This window comes from Coloeus monedula, assembly GCF_965178545.1.
Source record: "Coloeus monedula genome assembly, chromosome: 7".
Classification (NCBI taxonomy): Eukaryota; Metazoa; Chordata; class Aves; order Passeriformes; family Corvidae; genus Coloeus; species Coloeus monedula.
In genome coordinates, this window is record NC_138787.1 from 30,064,658 (window position 1) to 30,080,909 (window position 16,252).

Here is a 16,252-nt window from a genome sequence, read left to right on the forward strand (position 1 = left end):
AGTGTTACCTACGGGAGAGAGAAGCGCTGTGTTGTGAATGTGCAAAATTTTGCAAAGGGACTGCTCAGTTAAAATAGCATTGCCTTAGCCCACATAGGATACAGCAAAGTATGTATTTATTTAAATGAAGTGCAAAACTAGCGGTGGAATAGTTGGCGGGTACTTCCACAAACATAACAGAAAATTACGGAGAGTATGAAGAGACATAGCTAGTCTGCATTTCTGACAAGGCAAATTTAAAACAAACTTTTACTGATTTCAGTCAAAGTTCTGTGATATAACAAACAAACAAGCAAGCCAACAAAACCCCCCAAAACAAACAAAAAAAAATCCCCAGAAGTGTTTGCTTTTTTTTTCTCCTGTGGCAACCCGGATTCTAAAACACTATTTTCTGAAAAGGGAGGATTTTCTATACGTTTTTGTTGAAGCTGCCCTATTCAGTTTTTCCAATATTTCATCCTGTTTTTTTAGAATATATTTATATTTGAGGGCTAGATTACTTTTATGTACAATAAACTGACATCACTTAACTCTACACAAAACAGATAATAATTCTACCTCCAGATATACGATGTCTTAAAAATATGTTTGGAAATTATTTTCAAGGACAACCTTTTCTGATGAAAAAAACTGATGAACCAACAGGTGTTCCAAAGGCACTGTTTAGTATCAGATAAACCTGGAAACTGCCAGGTTTATCTGATACAGGTTCTCTTCCCCACATTTCCACCTACAGTCTTGTGCACTTCCATGGGTCTGTACGAGTGTGGAGAAGCACATCAGGTATACCAGCTTCTCAGAAATCCAAGGAGAGCTGCAAAAGGGGAATTACACTATTGCACAAAGGCTTTCCCTTCTTAACATCACTTGATACTTTGTACGTGACACATCTGTAAAAGAGTCCACATCCCACAAATTCGTACATTTCACCCTTCCTAAGGAGCGGGGAGGAAATGAAGATTGACTCTGAAGTGTGCACTTCAACTTTCTCACAGTTCGTGTATTTCTGACCACTAGGAGAGAGACAATGGAGGTATTCCAAGCACGTGAGGGAACCACCTCTGCATTTTGCACCCTGTCCCATATTTAACAATCCATATTTCCAGGATGAGCAGGTTCCACAGGAGTTGTAAGGAGCAGAGGTACTATGATCTCTGTTGGAAGGACTGGTGGTGCACCAGCTTCCTCCAAGACAGAAGCAGATACAAACTTGTTGTCAACACACTGCAGCTGCCAGACCTGGTCTGGAAGAATTGGGGTTATCTAAGACATTCTGTTTGCAAAGCCACCTTCATCTGGGAAGAAGGGGAATTAATTCTACAAAAGGACAGTTGATAACATGAGATCAATTGCAAAGCAGCAGTGCAAACGACCGTCAAGGATTATTATTGCTGAAGTGAAATATCTCTTTCAGAAGGGTCCCCTATCAGCCCTGCCTCCTTATACACAACATTTCACTCTTTTCATGTTCTCTCCTGCCTATCTTTCTCTGACTACAGGTAAGTATATATTTGCACAGAGACTAGCAACAATAGGCCTTCACTGTGATTTAATGAAAATAAATTTAACTTTAGAGTCTGAGTAATTGCCAGAAATAAAATCTGGTTTAAATATTATGGTTTATTTAACGCTTCACTTATTCAAAATGTAGTGGTCTATTTACAACCTAATTAGAAAGTTTTATAGTGTTTAAAGAAAAGCTATTCCCATTAGGAAGCCATCAACAACACAAATCTTGTGCAGATGTCTATAAGACATCCAACAGAAGCTGGCAGCATCAATCACCTGTCTTCACTGCCAGGATAGTTAATAAATTATTACTATAGCACAAAAGAATCATGTTTAACCTAGAAAAAATTGAAAGAAAACAACTGAACCAACAACCATCTTCTCCAGACCCCTGAATATCGACACATTTAACAAAAATCTCAAAGTTCTACTTTTTATCTTTTGTTGGCATCATTTGTGATAGAACAAATTAATGTAAGATACTGACAGGTCTACAAAAGAAACCTGTGTTGTCATGACAAGCAGGGGCAGTTTTAAAGCCTCCCCCAGGCTGTCTTGACCTTGCAACTGACAGTGAACATATTTTCAATATGTAATTCCTTCTAGTCTTTGAAAAATATGTTAACTTAATCTGTTGACCTTGGAAACCCATAAGGAATACGGAACATCTGTGTGAGTGAAAAGCCCAGTCTCTAACCTCTCTGTAATGCATCTTTGGGTTTGATACTCCCACCCACAACCATCTGAGCACGCCAGACATAAAACCAGACTGGCTGCCATGCATTTTCCAGCCTATTTCCTAGCAGCCCTTGCTCTCTCATGGGGATAAGAAACAATCTTTGCAGAGTCTGACAATGGGGTTCTTCCTGTGAAAGGTAAGTTGTGCTGATGAAGGTACAGCTGCTTGGGTACCATGCTGCCCTCTTCTCACACTCTACCTATGATGCTAAAAGGCCATCAGATCAGGTGTCTGGAACCCAGGACCATCCTCCCTTTGGGTCAGCATGCACACAGTCCCTACAGGCAGTAAAGGGGAGAGCCTTTACTGTGCCTAAGAGCTCCTTGATTAAAATACTCTCAGGCAACACACACGTTTCAGTAACTTGAAATGATAGACCACTGGACTGTAGCTACCAATCATCTGCACCACGCTGAACTGTAATTTTAGCCTATTTGTTTGCATGCAATCTGGGTCTCTGTAACAGAACCGTTTTGTATCTGGGATTGCATGTGGGAGGAGGTGTGGGCAAGTGGATGACAGGTGCAGTAAAATAAAGCCACAAATTATGCAGTGATAAGGTCGCCCATAAATAAAAAAGGCCTCCAGGTAGCCATATTCCTCAAGAGCAGTGACAATCAATCAGCCCTAAACAGATGACCTGGAAACATCTCTTGCATTCCATTTTACCTATACTTCTCTCAATATTTTTCTTACCTCCTGCTCCGAAAAGGAAGACCTTAAATCCACTGTCCCAAGATTATCAAGCTTTCCAATGAGCAAATAAACAGTGAGTGCACATTCAGAGCTAGAAGTGGCAATAAGACAGGAGGCAACAGGCAGAAACTGCTGCACAGGAAGTTCCACCTGAATATAAGGACTTCTTTACTGGAACAGATTGCCCAGAGAGGGTGTGGAGTCTCCCTCACTGGAGATATCCCAGAACCATCTGGACATGATCCGGTGCCATGTGTTCTGGGATGACCCTGCTTGACCCATTGTGGTCCCTTTCAACCCTACCCAGGCTGTGATTTTGTGCCCACAGGGCACAAATGTGCCCACAGGGCCTCCAATGAGCAAGATCTGTGAGCACACTGTCACACAAAGATGAAATTGCAGTTTAAGGTGAGTTACCGATCGCAGACTGAGATAGAACTGCATTATTGATGTGGCTCTCTCTCATCACTGCGTTACAGAACACTTGAGAGACTTCTTAGTGCAAACCAGTATGAACAGGAACATTGGAGTATGTCCCACCAAGCACTAGGATTCCAGTGCCAGGGCCTACTCTCCCAGTCTGTTTCATTTGTGTTCCCAGCTTGACTTTCTGTCTTTTTTGGTTATTCCAGTTTCAGTATTTCAAACGTTATCCTCCCTCAGAAGGTTTACCTACAGAAAGCCTTTATTCTGGAATGAGGCACAGCTTTAAAGAGCAACACCCATTGCAGAATATGAAATAAAATATTGCTCTTACAAAGTACTTTATTTTACAGTAACTATTTGGGTCAGCTTCCTGCAGAAGAACTTGCTGTGGTTTTACAGAAAAGAACAAGATGAAGGAAAACATCCCTACCCTGTGCCAGAACAGATTTCTTTACACCACAGTTCAAGTTAGTTCAGTTTCGAGTGTCACAAAACTTTGGCTGTGAAGAGATATCAACTCTTAGAATCTGCTTGTTGCAGAACGAGAAGCATCACCATCCACAGCTACTTGTCACCAGGCCTTTTCTAGGTATCACAGGAGAAAAACCTGGGAGCAGTAGGGCAGCAGTAGCAGCAGGTACCCCATCTTCCCTTGGACAACAGGATGTGGAGCCCACATAGATGTTTTCCACACCCTCCATGGCAAAGGTGGCACAACACACAGGTGGGAAAATCCTGCATATTGTCTTGAGACTGTTTGGATGCCACCAGCAGCACACGCAGTCCAGCCCCTAACTTAGAGCTCTAGAGAGCTGCAGGGGTTTCTGCTGTGCCTTCCCTGAGGATGCATTCCCCAGTCTCAAGGCAGGTGAACTGCATGGACAGGGCAGTGCTGTCATGAACTCCAGCCCTTGTCAGTGCTGCAGCACTGCGGGTTCAGGTGGTGCCATCGGGTGTTAGCCCAAGGTACTGTCTGTCCACGGAGCACGCTGCACATCCTGCCCTGCAAAGCAGCATCACAAGGCCTGCCTGGGGAGTCACTGAATGCAAAAAACAAAGAAAAGTCCTGGCAAAGTTTTTCTGCTTCCCACAGGCCTTTCCCCTGTACATTAAGTCATGCTGTCCCCTTCAGAAATCAAACAATTTAGCTCTTCTGACACAACACCCTGGCTGCTCATCCCACCTGCATTATGCTCCTATTTACACAGAGCTAGTATTTTGCCTTTTTGATTTCCCTCCAAACATTCACTGGAGCCTGATGAAATCCTAGGCCCTCACCCTTTCAGTCACCTCTTCCTCCTCAGCAGAGAGGCTGGGACATCTCTCATGTTTGACCTTGCCCCTGCACAAATATGCAGTGCTGCTTCGTTTCCCTTTTATGGTGTCTCTGCTTATTGCTGACAGTGGTAATTTTAGTTTGTATCAAATCACAGCTAGATTGCTATCCCATAATGTTTACAGTCTCCTACAATGTATATTTTGGAAATGCTAATGAAAACAGTTTTTAAGAGGAGAAAGGAATGGCCTTCAAATTGCTTTCAGAGCATGAAGAAAAAAACCCCATCTTGTCAAGATTAAATGTGGGTGTCTAACGTTATCCTGTATTATTTAATGGCAGTCACAGGCTCTCGTGGGAAAAACTACACTTCTGAGCCTTCTGAAAATTCCAACCCGTTGTTTAGATTTGAAGTTTTATAGGATGTGGGCTTTGAACCTGTACCTGATACCAAATCTGATCACAGTTTGTGCAGGAAAAGATCATTTTAATCAAAAACTGGAATGGTCTTTCCAAGAAGCAACCTGTGCACTGAATAGAGAGGCTTTTCCAGGGGACGCCACTAACACCTAAGAAGAAGGAAAAAATACATCTGTGGATACAGAATAGCTGGATCCTGCCCCTGTTGCCTTTGAAAGGAATGTCCTACACAAAGGTACTAAACCAGTTACATTCTCCTCTGCACAGACCTCAAACTCATGTTTCAGTCTAAATTAACATAGATCTACAGATCGTACTCTTAAAGAAAACTAATGAACAGTTCTGTATTCATCCTCCTCATTATAGAAGTGTTGCAGCTTATCACATGAAAAATATTCCAGCTCTTAAAGGGGGGAAAAAACCTCACCTGTACCAGAAAAAGATATCTTAATTTCTCACATGCACTTAAACACCAAGTTAATTAAATAGTAATAAGTCATATAAGTTACTTTTAAGCTGCTAACATAAGATGAATCCCTGCTTTGCTGTGCACAGGATGGATTTTTTTAATGGCGTTCTCTCTAGCTGTTATCACTGATAAGGCTTTTGCAACAGTTTTAAGAAAAAATTGATGTAATTTTGCAGCATTATGCATTATTCTGGGAGTGAAATAAGGGCAAGATTTCATTCTGCATCCATAAAGAGGAGCAGTTCAGAATTCAGAGCCTAAGGACAGAACAAGCTAGAGAGACTTTGTGTCACCTGTTGGCACTCCTGCTTATTCTCTTTTGGCTGCTCTGACCTTTGAGCCTTTCCAAATGATGGTAATCATGTGAGGATGTCCCATGGGCCACAGCACTGCTCAGAGGCTGTGCTGCATTAGGGATTGCAGATGTGTCTAATCACATCAACCCTGCCTATAAAATCACTGCCCTCTGAAGCTTTTATGCTGGAGGGATCCTGCTGCAGCCACACATGGAACTAGAGCGTTTACAGTCCCTGCTAGCAGTTTGAGATTGGAGCAGTGTCAAAGGGTGAGGATTTCATCCAAAAGAGCCAGCAAAATGGCACTTACAAACACCATGCAGAGTGCTCAGGTTCATTCAGTCTGCCACTTGAAGAACAAACAGCAGCTACACTTACAAGCTTATAACTATGCATTAGGGAATACAGTTACACCTATCCCTATCTATGCAAAGCTGACAACATGTATGCAAGCTGCATGTGCACAACCATAGCCTTTCTGGGCTAGATACTTAATTAAATTCATTGTTAATGTGGTTAAAAAAAAGAACAGTCCCAGAAAATCTTATGTCTCCTGAGGCAGGCAGATGCTCAATTCTCATTCTGAGTCAATACAGAATTTGGAGAGCCTGAAATCAGCAGGTTTCAAGTCTACTGAGCCAAAACTAGTTGTCACCAGAACCTGCAAGCTGCATCTTCAGCAGAACAAGAAAAAAAAACCAAAAAAGGTTATGGCTAAATACAGTAGACAAACAAGCATCTAGAACTGGCATATCTGAATGCATTTCATGCTCACCAAGGTTTTTGTTATACCAGTGGTTGCCATCTGCCTTCTGGAGAGAAATACAAGCAAAACCTTCTCCTGTGTCCACAGGAAGCAGCTCTGGCAAAGGAGGAGTAGACTATGAAAAAGGTCTTCAGAGGTGTACCAGGAGTGAGCTGGCTCTGGACCTCACAAGCACCAATGGATTAAAGAGGCCCACTACAAATAAGGCACTGGACTGGTCACTGAGCATGTACTACCAAATATCAGCTCAGCCTACAAGTCCAGGCAAATCACTCTGCTGATCATACTCTCTGTGTAAAAATGACAGAACATACACAACTTCTTTCTAAATTTAAATTTAATTTGTTGTTGACAGTGAAGATTCAGAGCCTAGATTTTAGTTAGGGTCTTGAGGCACTCAAGTGGCAACAACATGGTGTTTAGAAATCATCCTTGAAGCACAATAGTGATAGTTTCTACCCCAGTGAGCCCTTAACAAGGTTTCCATATGCTCAATAAGTTTACCTGTCCAAAGTTGTTACCATCCCTGAGTTATTTTAGATTTGTGGACTGTCTATGAATCTTTGCTATCTTGACCAGATGAAAGGCTTGAAATTAACAAGATTGGTATTAAGGGTTTAATTTGGATTAGAAATGGATCTCAGAGTCTACTTCAAATATTGTGGCACCTTTTCTAAATAGAATAAATTATTTCTAATCTTAACTTTTTCTTAGCTGTCACCTACTCAAACAAATTTATTAAAACTTCAAATGCACATTTTCCCTATCAAACAATTTCAATTCTTTAGTAAAAAGGATAAACACATGCAACATGTAATCACTGTTTTTTTGCCCACTCTGGCATAGATGTAGCTAATTAGATCACTAGAGCAGCAACTTGATCAAAGTCAAACAGATTTCTCAAAGATATCAGACAGCAATTTCTAAACAATATGGAGACCACAGCTTTCATCTCCAAAGATCATAAACACCACTGGAGAGAGAAACTGACATTTAAGAGGGAGATAGAGGGGTTTATTAAGTATTCAAAAGTTGATTGATGAGGTCTGACCTTAGCAGTGTGGATCAGTCAAAAAATGATAGCATTTTGAAAGATCCTTTTAAAACCACAGACCTGGGAGAAGCCATAAGAAGTTTCAGCTGTGGGTCTTTCCCAAGGTGGTTGAGTTTCTATGCTTATTTAAAGTGACAACCAGCTACAAGATTCCTAATATCTGAACACATTAAGTCAATCTACTTTAAGACATATAAAAATGACCAAGGTGCAAAAGGAGTGAGGCACCAACGAATTTTTCTGAACAACATTTATATTTTAAAACTTCAGAGTTTTTAGAATTTGTGACTTCCAGGTTGTTTTAATGACTAAGAAATTCACTCCCAGAAGATCACTGTAAGTAGTTCTCCCTATATAAATAATGCAACTTGATACAGCAAGCAACATATACCAAAAATATATTCCTTCTTCTAAAGGATTTAAATATTTAAAAGTTCCAGCCAATTCTTTAGGCCACCAAAATAGGACTAGTATTGTTTCTGCTGAAGTAAAAAATTGCTTCAAGATATTAGAGATTAAAATGAAGATTAATCTGTGCTGAGATATGTGGTAGGCTTTCTGAAGACCTGTGAAATCTCGACTGTTCTGTTTATTTTCATGCAGGGTGTATCTTTCAGTACAATGGGAACTGCAGTGTTAAATTCCTGCTTGCTAGTTTAAGGTTTTAAAGGAGATATGTCAATTATACTTTTATTTATTTAGGAAATACTTCTTTGAATGAACACAAAAAGAAGCTTTAAAGGCATTACTCCATTTTATGAATTTGAATACAGAACATTACATTACAAGATTTATGCTAGTTATACCCAGTAGTAAGATACTCCTCTTTACTGGGTCCTCAGATAACTCCTCCCCTCCTCATCTTTTTCCCTAGTTTCCCCATTTCTCTGCAATAAGTTTAGTTTCTGCTTACCCCATCTTCAAACGTCCTCTTATACTTGGCTCCCCTTTCTTCATAACCTTTTCTTCTTACTTTTTCACTTCCCTACACCAGCAGTACCAGTGCATGAGAACTTTCCATGACAAGCACAGTTGACTGAAAAGCTGCTAAAAACCCAGAAGCTCACAGAAGCTGAAAACCACAATGTCAATACATTTCTTAACAGATGGTGTTTTGGACAGTGGGTAATGCAAAATTCTGAGAGTAGATTCTAATCCACTATCTTTCCCTTGGAAAGGATGGAATAATAATGATGGAGCTTGAATCCACCCTTAACCTTTGCTCTCCACTTCCATACTTTAAAATCACAATCACCACAGTTACCACTGAGTATTGCTTCAACTGCAGCTGCAAACAGTGTTGTTTTAAGCTCATATCATTCTTTGAGGCAAACCACTCTACTCTGGGCTCCTTAAGTTTGACAAAGTTCATTTTTCCTAAGCATTTTCTGGAACTCATCACTGGGTAAAAATAGTAAAGAGTTGGCCTGAGGAGCATTTTTTCCTGCCTTTTAATGTATTTCCTGCTAGATGTGTCTTGTGAAGTTAAACATGTCTCAGAAAGGAGTCTGTGGTAAAGAACTGTCCAATAGCTCATCAGTTGGAAGCAGACCTAGTATTTATTTCTTCTAACAAAGTATCACCCCTGCCTTGAGCAGTCCAGCAGCCTCTTTATCACACAGTATATGAAACATCTGTACAGCAAGGCTGAGCTGCTCCTGCTGGGTTTATTATTTCGGTCGCTCCGCAGGCAAAATTAACTGCTTTGTCACCACGTTCATTTTCACTGCCCCACAGATTAAAGCCATCAGTAATCACTCCCCACCCCTCCAGCACTTTCCAGGGCAGTGGACTGTTTGTTCCCACACTATCTTCGTGAGGTGGAGTTGTGCCACTGCTGATGCAAAGAGCTGGTCAGTTTTATGGCGGGTGTGTTATCGTCTGCTGGTGCTGCGCAATCCATGACCCACTCGCCCGCCCTCCCTCCTGCCGTCAGCAGAGATCTGCCCATCACACGGCCCATGCAAACTTTTGATTAGGAATGCTTCTGCAAAAATTAGATGATAAAGCATCATGACACAAGATAGACTGAGTAAGAGACAAGTCTTATAATATGCAAGACCATATCTTAATAGTACATTTAGCCAGATGTCATACAGCCTAATTTTCGAGGATCCTTAATACCACCCACAAGTGAAACATGAATCAGTGTTTTGCAGAGAAGCCATTAGCCAGGTCAGGATCTTACTGTACACTCCAGGATTGTAAAATAACAACCATGTCTAACTGAAGTAAGTTATAGTTTAATATTGATGGCTACATAACTAGCAGAAGACAGGTTAGTGGGCAAGAGGGATCAAAGCAATTGCCAGCATGCTTCAGTGTTAGCACAAATTTAAACTTACTAAATTTGTTTTCATTTCAAATCACTATATCATTTGAAGACTCATATGGCAGACAGCTCACTCACCTTGGATGCCGGTCCTAGGAGCTGGCTCTGTTTCCCACCTGCAGTCACCATCCCGTATCATCCTAACACCTCACAGGAATTAAGTTACAGAGAATTGTTTACCAGCTACAGGAAACTAAAGGCAAAGGAACATGGGGAAGTGAGGGATGAATTCTTCAGAGACCAGCCTCACTGTATAGTGCACTGCTCATCAGGGTAGCCTAAAATCTTTACTCAAAGTCAAGCCTACCTAACTTGCTGGGTACCTTTTGTGTCATGGCAAGATTTGAATCAGTGTTTTTGAGTCTACCCTGAAGCTTTCTGTGATCTTAACTCTGGGTGACCAGTTCATGTAACCAGTGGCTGAGTCAAGGAGATGAGGACCCTTATACCACATAACAAACACTGTTCTGTGGATCAAGATCTCATTCAAATAGTGGATGAAATAGCACAGCAGGACACTGGCTGACAGCCCCGGTGCAATCCACAGAAAAGGATGCTTTTAGCACAGATTAATGAAAAACATACAAAGGAGGAGTTTGGCTGAACTCCACAGGCATGAGCAGAGTTCTATTAAATGAGAGTCTGGTCAAGTATAGCAAACAGTTATTTGCAGCACATCCTTGCAAATTAACGACCCAGAGAGCTACAGAAGCTCCAATAATACTACTGTTTAACTTTTTTCCCCCCCATGTTTCCAATCTAGAATTTTCATAAGCAAAGGTCATCAACAAAACTTTTTGAAAAGTAGCAAATGTATTTTGCATTTTAATATTTCCATGGAAACCTTTAATACCTTGTGCAGCACAATATGTTCTTTAAACCCACTAAGCTCATGAGAGACTGCATTTTGTCAAGAGAAATGGATAGGCTTGTATTACTGCTGGCAACACACTTAAAATAAACAATGTCTTGCACTTTCCTTCAAGTGTGTTTATCCTACATTTTCCTCTGGAAGAAAATGACCCCACAACATGGAAAAAGGCTATGAAATCCCAGCAAGTGGTTTAGGGCTGCCTCATGCAGCAGAACTGCCCAGCACAATTCCTGTGTGCAGACGGCTGCAGCACGGCTCAGACAGCTGATCTCTGACATCGGCCTGGTGACATATTTCTCCCTGGCAATTTGTCCATAAAAATAACTGGCATTCTTATCAGCATGGCTGGCCAAGACCTGAATGGGTGTGGAAACTGAAGCTGCAGGGCTTGTTGTTCCAGGTCAAGGAGCAGACACCTGGAGAGGGGCCTCCTTGCTCCTGCCTGTGCTGCATAAATAGAGTTAAACTTCACTTGCCAGAGGGCTTGGTCCAATGCAAGTCACAAACATTAAGAAGTTGTCATTGTTATAAATTACAACCACAGCTGCCAACTGGAAAAAGCTTTGCATAGCTGTAACTGATAATTGTGCAATGCTGTCAAAACTCTATCAGAAACCAGATTATCACACACACCCTAAAAAACTATCCTGTTCCACCTCATTTTTGTCTTAAATGGTGTGAAGAAATTGCAGTCTCCAAAGAAACACACACTTTTTCCAGTGCATCTCTGCCATGTTTAAACACACATTCATGAATACCAAGGATTTTCTGTTTGCTCCTGTGTCACACCCACCACGCACTCGGCACATGCTGCTACACACTGCACTTGTACTCCCGCCTGTTGTAAATAAGATAATAAGTTTGCAACACAAAAGATCAATAAAGGTTATAACTAGATATTGCAGCTAACTGAATAAATTTAAGCAGTCTGTTGTTTGTCACTGGTAGAAAAACATTTAAAACTGACAGGAGGGTTAGCTTTTATAGACGCTGCAAGTACTATTTGGAGAGCCGTGTAATCAGCATTACTTCTTTAAAACCACATTTTTCATAACCTAGTGAATATTTCTCTGAGTTCTAGTTAGATGGGTGGGATAGAAACAGATAAATTAAGGGGGGGGTAAAAAGGATGCCAGCACATCAGTATATCACTACAGAGCTGCCTTCCAGGCACAAGGTGAACCATCAGGACTCTTTCTATCTTGCAAAAGGACATTTTACAGTTCACTCCCCTTGAGCCTAATTCTTCTTTAGGTAAGAGGCAAAGCTCTTATTGACTTCCAGAGGGGGAGCAGAATGGGGTCAAAAATGAGTGTTTCTGAAAATCTTTTCCATAGACCCAACATCAGGAACTTTTCCTGTCTAATATATCATTACAATGAGATATTCATGGCCTGTGGAATTCACCGTCTAAATAAGCAGAAAAGGTAAAGATTTTCATGCAAATTGTCCAAAATGGCAGACGGAGTCTGTGGCAGAACTACCACTACAGATTTCTACACTGCTGTAGAGCCATGTTCAGTCCTGCTGTGTTCCACCTCCATCAGCATCATCATGCTCTCTGCACTGATAAAAATATTAACAACAACTTCACTTTTTCCTGGTGAAAACTAGGAAAGCTCCTTCTAGAAAGGAGTTTTGGCACCAAGGCAGAAAAGCAATCTGATAAAAGCTTGGGGAACCCACACTGTTCTACACAGACATACCCCATAAGCTATAAAGCCTTCAAGCTTGGGCAGCCAGGACTATTTATATAAATGACCACTCTGTATCAAATCCTTCGATGCTCCATCTCACTCACACAGGCTCAGTTAGCTCAGCTTCACTCCCAAAATTCAGCCACGGATAATACATGAGGAAGTAAACAAGAAAAAAACCCACTTAACGCCTTTGGTGGGAATAACAAGAGTGGGTCCTAATGAAAAGAAGTGGCAGCAAGAAAGGAAGTTTATAGGGACACAGTTTTGTTCCATCCAAAGTATTCAAAGGATAGCTTTACAAAAGAGGACAGAGTTTAGTCACAAAATCCAGTATTGCAGTTAAGAACATAAATCTACTCAATTTATACCAAAGAGACTTTGTGTCTTCCCTTGCAACAATGTGCCAGTCCATTCCTTGGATGCTTGTTCCTGTTCAAGATTCTCCCTTCTTAAGCAATAAATCCAGTGGGCTTGTGTGCTGGCAGACTCTCAGGTTTAGCGTGTTTCCAGAAACAGATGTGTTTCTGGCTTATTTTCCTGCTGCCAAAATTCTTGTGCCTCCAAGGGAGATTTCGTTACACATGGTGTCACAAGTAGCTTTTGAGACAACTTCCCCAGGTAGAAAATGACAGATACAGACTCAGTGAAACACTGGCAAAACAAATCCCAAAAAACAAACAAAAAGCCAACAAAAAATAGGGACTAAAAAAGATTTGCTGCACTGATTAAATTGCCAAGTGAGGCAGAAGAGTCCATTATAAGACTTTCTCTGTATCAGTACCTTACTCTCAGATTCCTCTATTTCATGGGAATTTTACATCGAAAGAAATACCGGGACAGAAAGCTGAACTTCTCCATCTTCTGAATCTTCTATATTTGAATACCATAAGACATATATATGTATTTCTATCTGTATCAATCAGATACAAGACATGTATCTCCATCACAGCAACACAAAACCCACTAAGTACAAACAGTCTCATGGAATAGTATATTCCTTTGTATTTTCACCTACCAAAGCTTAATCATTGAATATACTCGTCTGTCTGATAACAGGTTCCCTGACTCACTTTGTTAAAAATAGCCCAATACAACTTTACACAGTGGCATGTGCACACACACAGTGACTAACTGGTCCAAGAAAGTTACCAGGACTTAGTTCTTTCAGATTCATCAGCATCTTCAACTTTCAGCTAAACATAGTAGAGATTAATAGGAAACCAAATACCTCAAGCTTCACTGAAGTACCGTCAAATGATTTAGCTCTCTGCTTCTCCAGCTAAAAGAGCATCTTCAGTAAAAAATTACTCCCTTCTACTATTATCACTTCAGTCCCTTCCATTCTACCAGGTGATTTGGTACCTAAAAGAAGTTACCACCTAAGACTGACCCTGCATGGAAGACAGTTCATTTATTGAAAAAAAGTGAGGAGGAATGCGTCTTTTGGTTTACCTCTCTAGAAACAACCTTCAACAATGCTAAACATGATGGAGACAGGAAAACCAAGGGACAAATAACATAAAAAACATGGAGAGGTCATAGCAGATTGTATTTGACAGTTCTCTCCATCACATATTCTAACTGTAGCACTGTACAGCTGCATGCATGCACACTCCCAAAAGTTCACAACTACAGTTTAGTAACCCCCAAAATGGATATATTATCCTCAGTGTTGCCTCAGTATCCAGAACTGTTATCATTTTAACACTGTTGATGGACTATATGATAGTAACTAAATCTTAAGTCACTTTCTAGCAAATCTACTCAACTTCATGACTTCAATATAATTTTTAAGAGAAACACTCAGGTACACTCCCTGTCTGCCACAGCAGTTACAGGTTTGATCTTGTAAACTTCTTTCCTGAGAAGTGAAACTTCCAGCAGAATATGCCGCTGATCATCACAGGGAAGTCTGCAGTACTTCTCCACTCTTCTGTAGAAATAACTCCTCCACTGTTCCCCAGAAATTCCATTTCACAGCCTTCGATCACAACCAACGCAGTACCTTCCAGGCATTCTTGCAGGAACAGTATTCCTAAGCTTTTGAAAAGAAACAATAGGAGCTAAGTGCACCTTAGAGGAGTCTTTACAAGCTATTCTTTTTAAGGACATACTGCAGAAAATTTAGAGAAGATTTTAACCAATCTGTACATGTTATGACAACATGTATAGAAACAGACATAATTCCATATTCTTTGATAACAGTGTGTTTTTCTTCCTACCCATCATTCTCCCTTTTCTGTATTCAGAATTACAGTGAAGCATATGTTCCCAGTACCATAACCACCACTGGATATCTTTAAAGCTCTAACATATGAATAGCCTGAGATACACCAGCTTCTCTCGAAATGACTACAGTGAATTATTCCCCAAACAGGATCAGTCCTGTTTTATGGCTTACAAGCAAATATCAGGATGACCTGTCACGTGAAACAGATAAAAAAATTGTTCACGGTTTTTCATACCGTAATTTTGAGCTTTTAATTTTCCAATTATTTCTCTCAATAACTGAAAAGATTTGTTTTATCACACTCATAATTTAGGAGAGCTTGGCAAGTGCGTACAGTATCTTTCAGCATTGCTGCCAAACAACTTGAGTTAAAGTAATAAATCAAGGCATAACTGTCCTGTGCTGATAAGCAGAATTACCAGCAACACATGTTTTATAGCTTTAGGATATCAGTTATTTGTATAATTGAAGTCCTACCATCACCTGAGAGAAATGCACACAAAATATAGTCACAAGACATCGGTGACAGGTTGCACAAACATGGCTAATGATTTTAACCTTATTGCTGCCCTTCCCATTGTGATTTGGAGGAACATTGCTGGTTAGCAACTGCAAGCAACAATATACTTCATGTAAAGAAAACTTTGGTGAAAGAGAAGTTTTATTCTTCATAAGGACACGGACTACTCTTTTCATACAATTTGCTCTCATTTCAGCTGCCTGAACTTTGGAAAAGCAAATACTTTAATAAATTAGCACAAGAGCATTGTAGTGTCCTTGACCTCTCTGTAAGCCTCATGCTGAGGTCCAGTCCTGCACCTGCTTTCTCCTGTACAGTTGTATGTACTTCAAGCAATCGGTCCGTTTTTCACTGTCACTTCTTTTTATGAGGAAGCAGCATAATGTATGGGAAAGAAATGCACCAGCAACTACCTCTATGCTACCATGACTCATTTTATTTTGTGTGCAGTCAGGATGAAAGGACTGGCATTGATTTGTACAATATCATAAAATACTGCGGTATGAAACAAGATGCAGCATTGTGCATCCTTTGTGATGCTCTGAGGCAAACACAGCCAGCCTGGAAGAAAGTGCTTTAGAAAAGCTTTATAAAAGGAAAAATATTACATGTCTTCAATGCCTCAAGAAGGCTGACTTGGTGGTTTCCTTTGACTATCCAGTCTCTGCCTAGCTAGGTGTCCCTGGTCAAGAAAGAGTTCTTCACCCAAATGGGGCTGGCTCCACTCATTACGAAGTGGAACAACTCCTCATCATCTTTAACCATGTGGATTCTGTGAGTTCTCACGCCAGCTGGAAGACCCAAGTAATGTAAAAGAGAGCAAAGAAGTGCCAGATTCTATCTGCCCTGGAAGAGGTGAACCCACAGACCAGCAGCAGGTAGGAAAGCAGCCTGTCCATCATGACCTCTCCCATCTGCACCTCCCACTGTGCCGGCTGAAGGCAG

At 40.8% G+C, this 16,252-nt stretch overlaps 1 protein-coding gene across 2 annotated transcripts in view; it reads right to left on the reverse strand.

Annotated features, from left to right (window-relative positions):
• The window catches only part of ADCY5 (adenylate cyclase 5), a 205,313-nt gene that overhangs the window by 141,955 nt on the left and 47,106 nt on the right, over positions 1-16,252 (reverse strand). Inside the window, exon 1 of one of the 2 annotated variants that reach the window (XM_082285294.1) lies at positions 6,607-6,724. The exons of the other annotated variant lie outside the window; for it this stretch is intronic. Coding sequence (XP_082141420.1) covers positions 6,607-6,636 — 30 coding nt within the window. The 5' untranslated portion in view covers positions 6,637-6,724. Of the gene's footprint in view, positions 1-6,606; positions 6,725-16,252 lie in introns of those variants that run through there. 2 annotated transcript variants of the gene reach the window in all.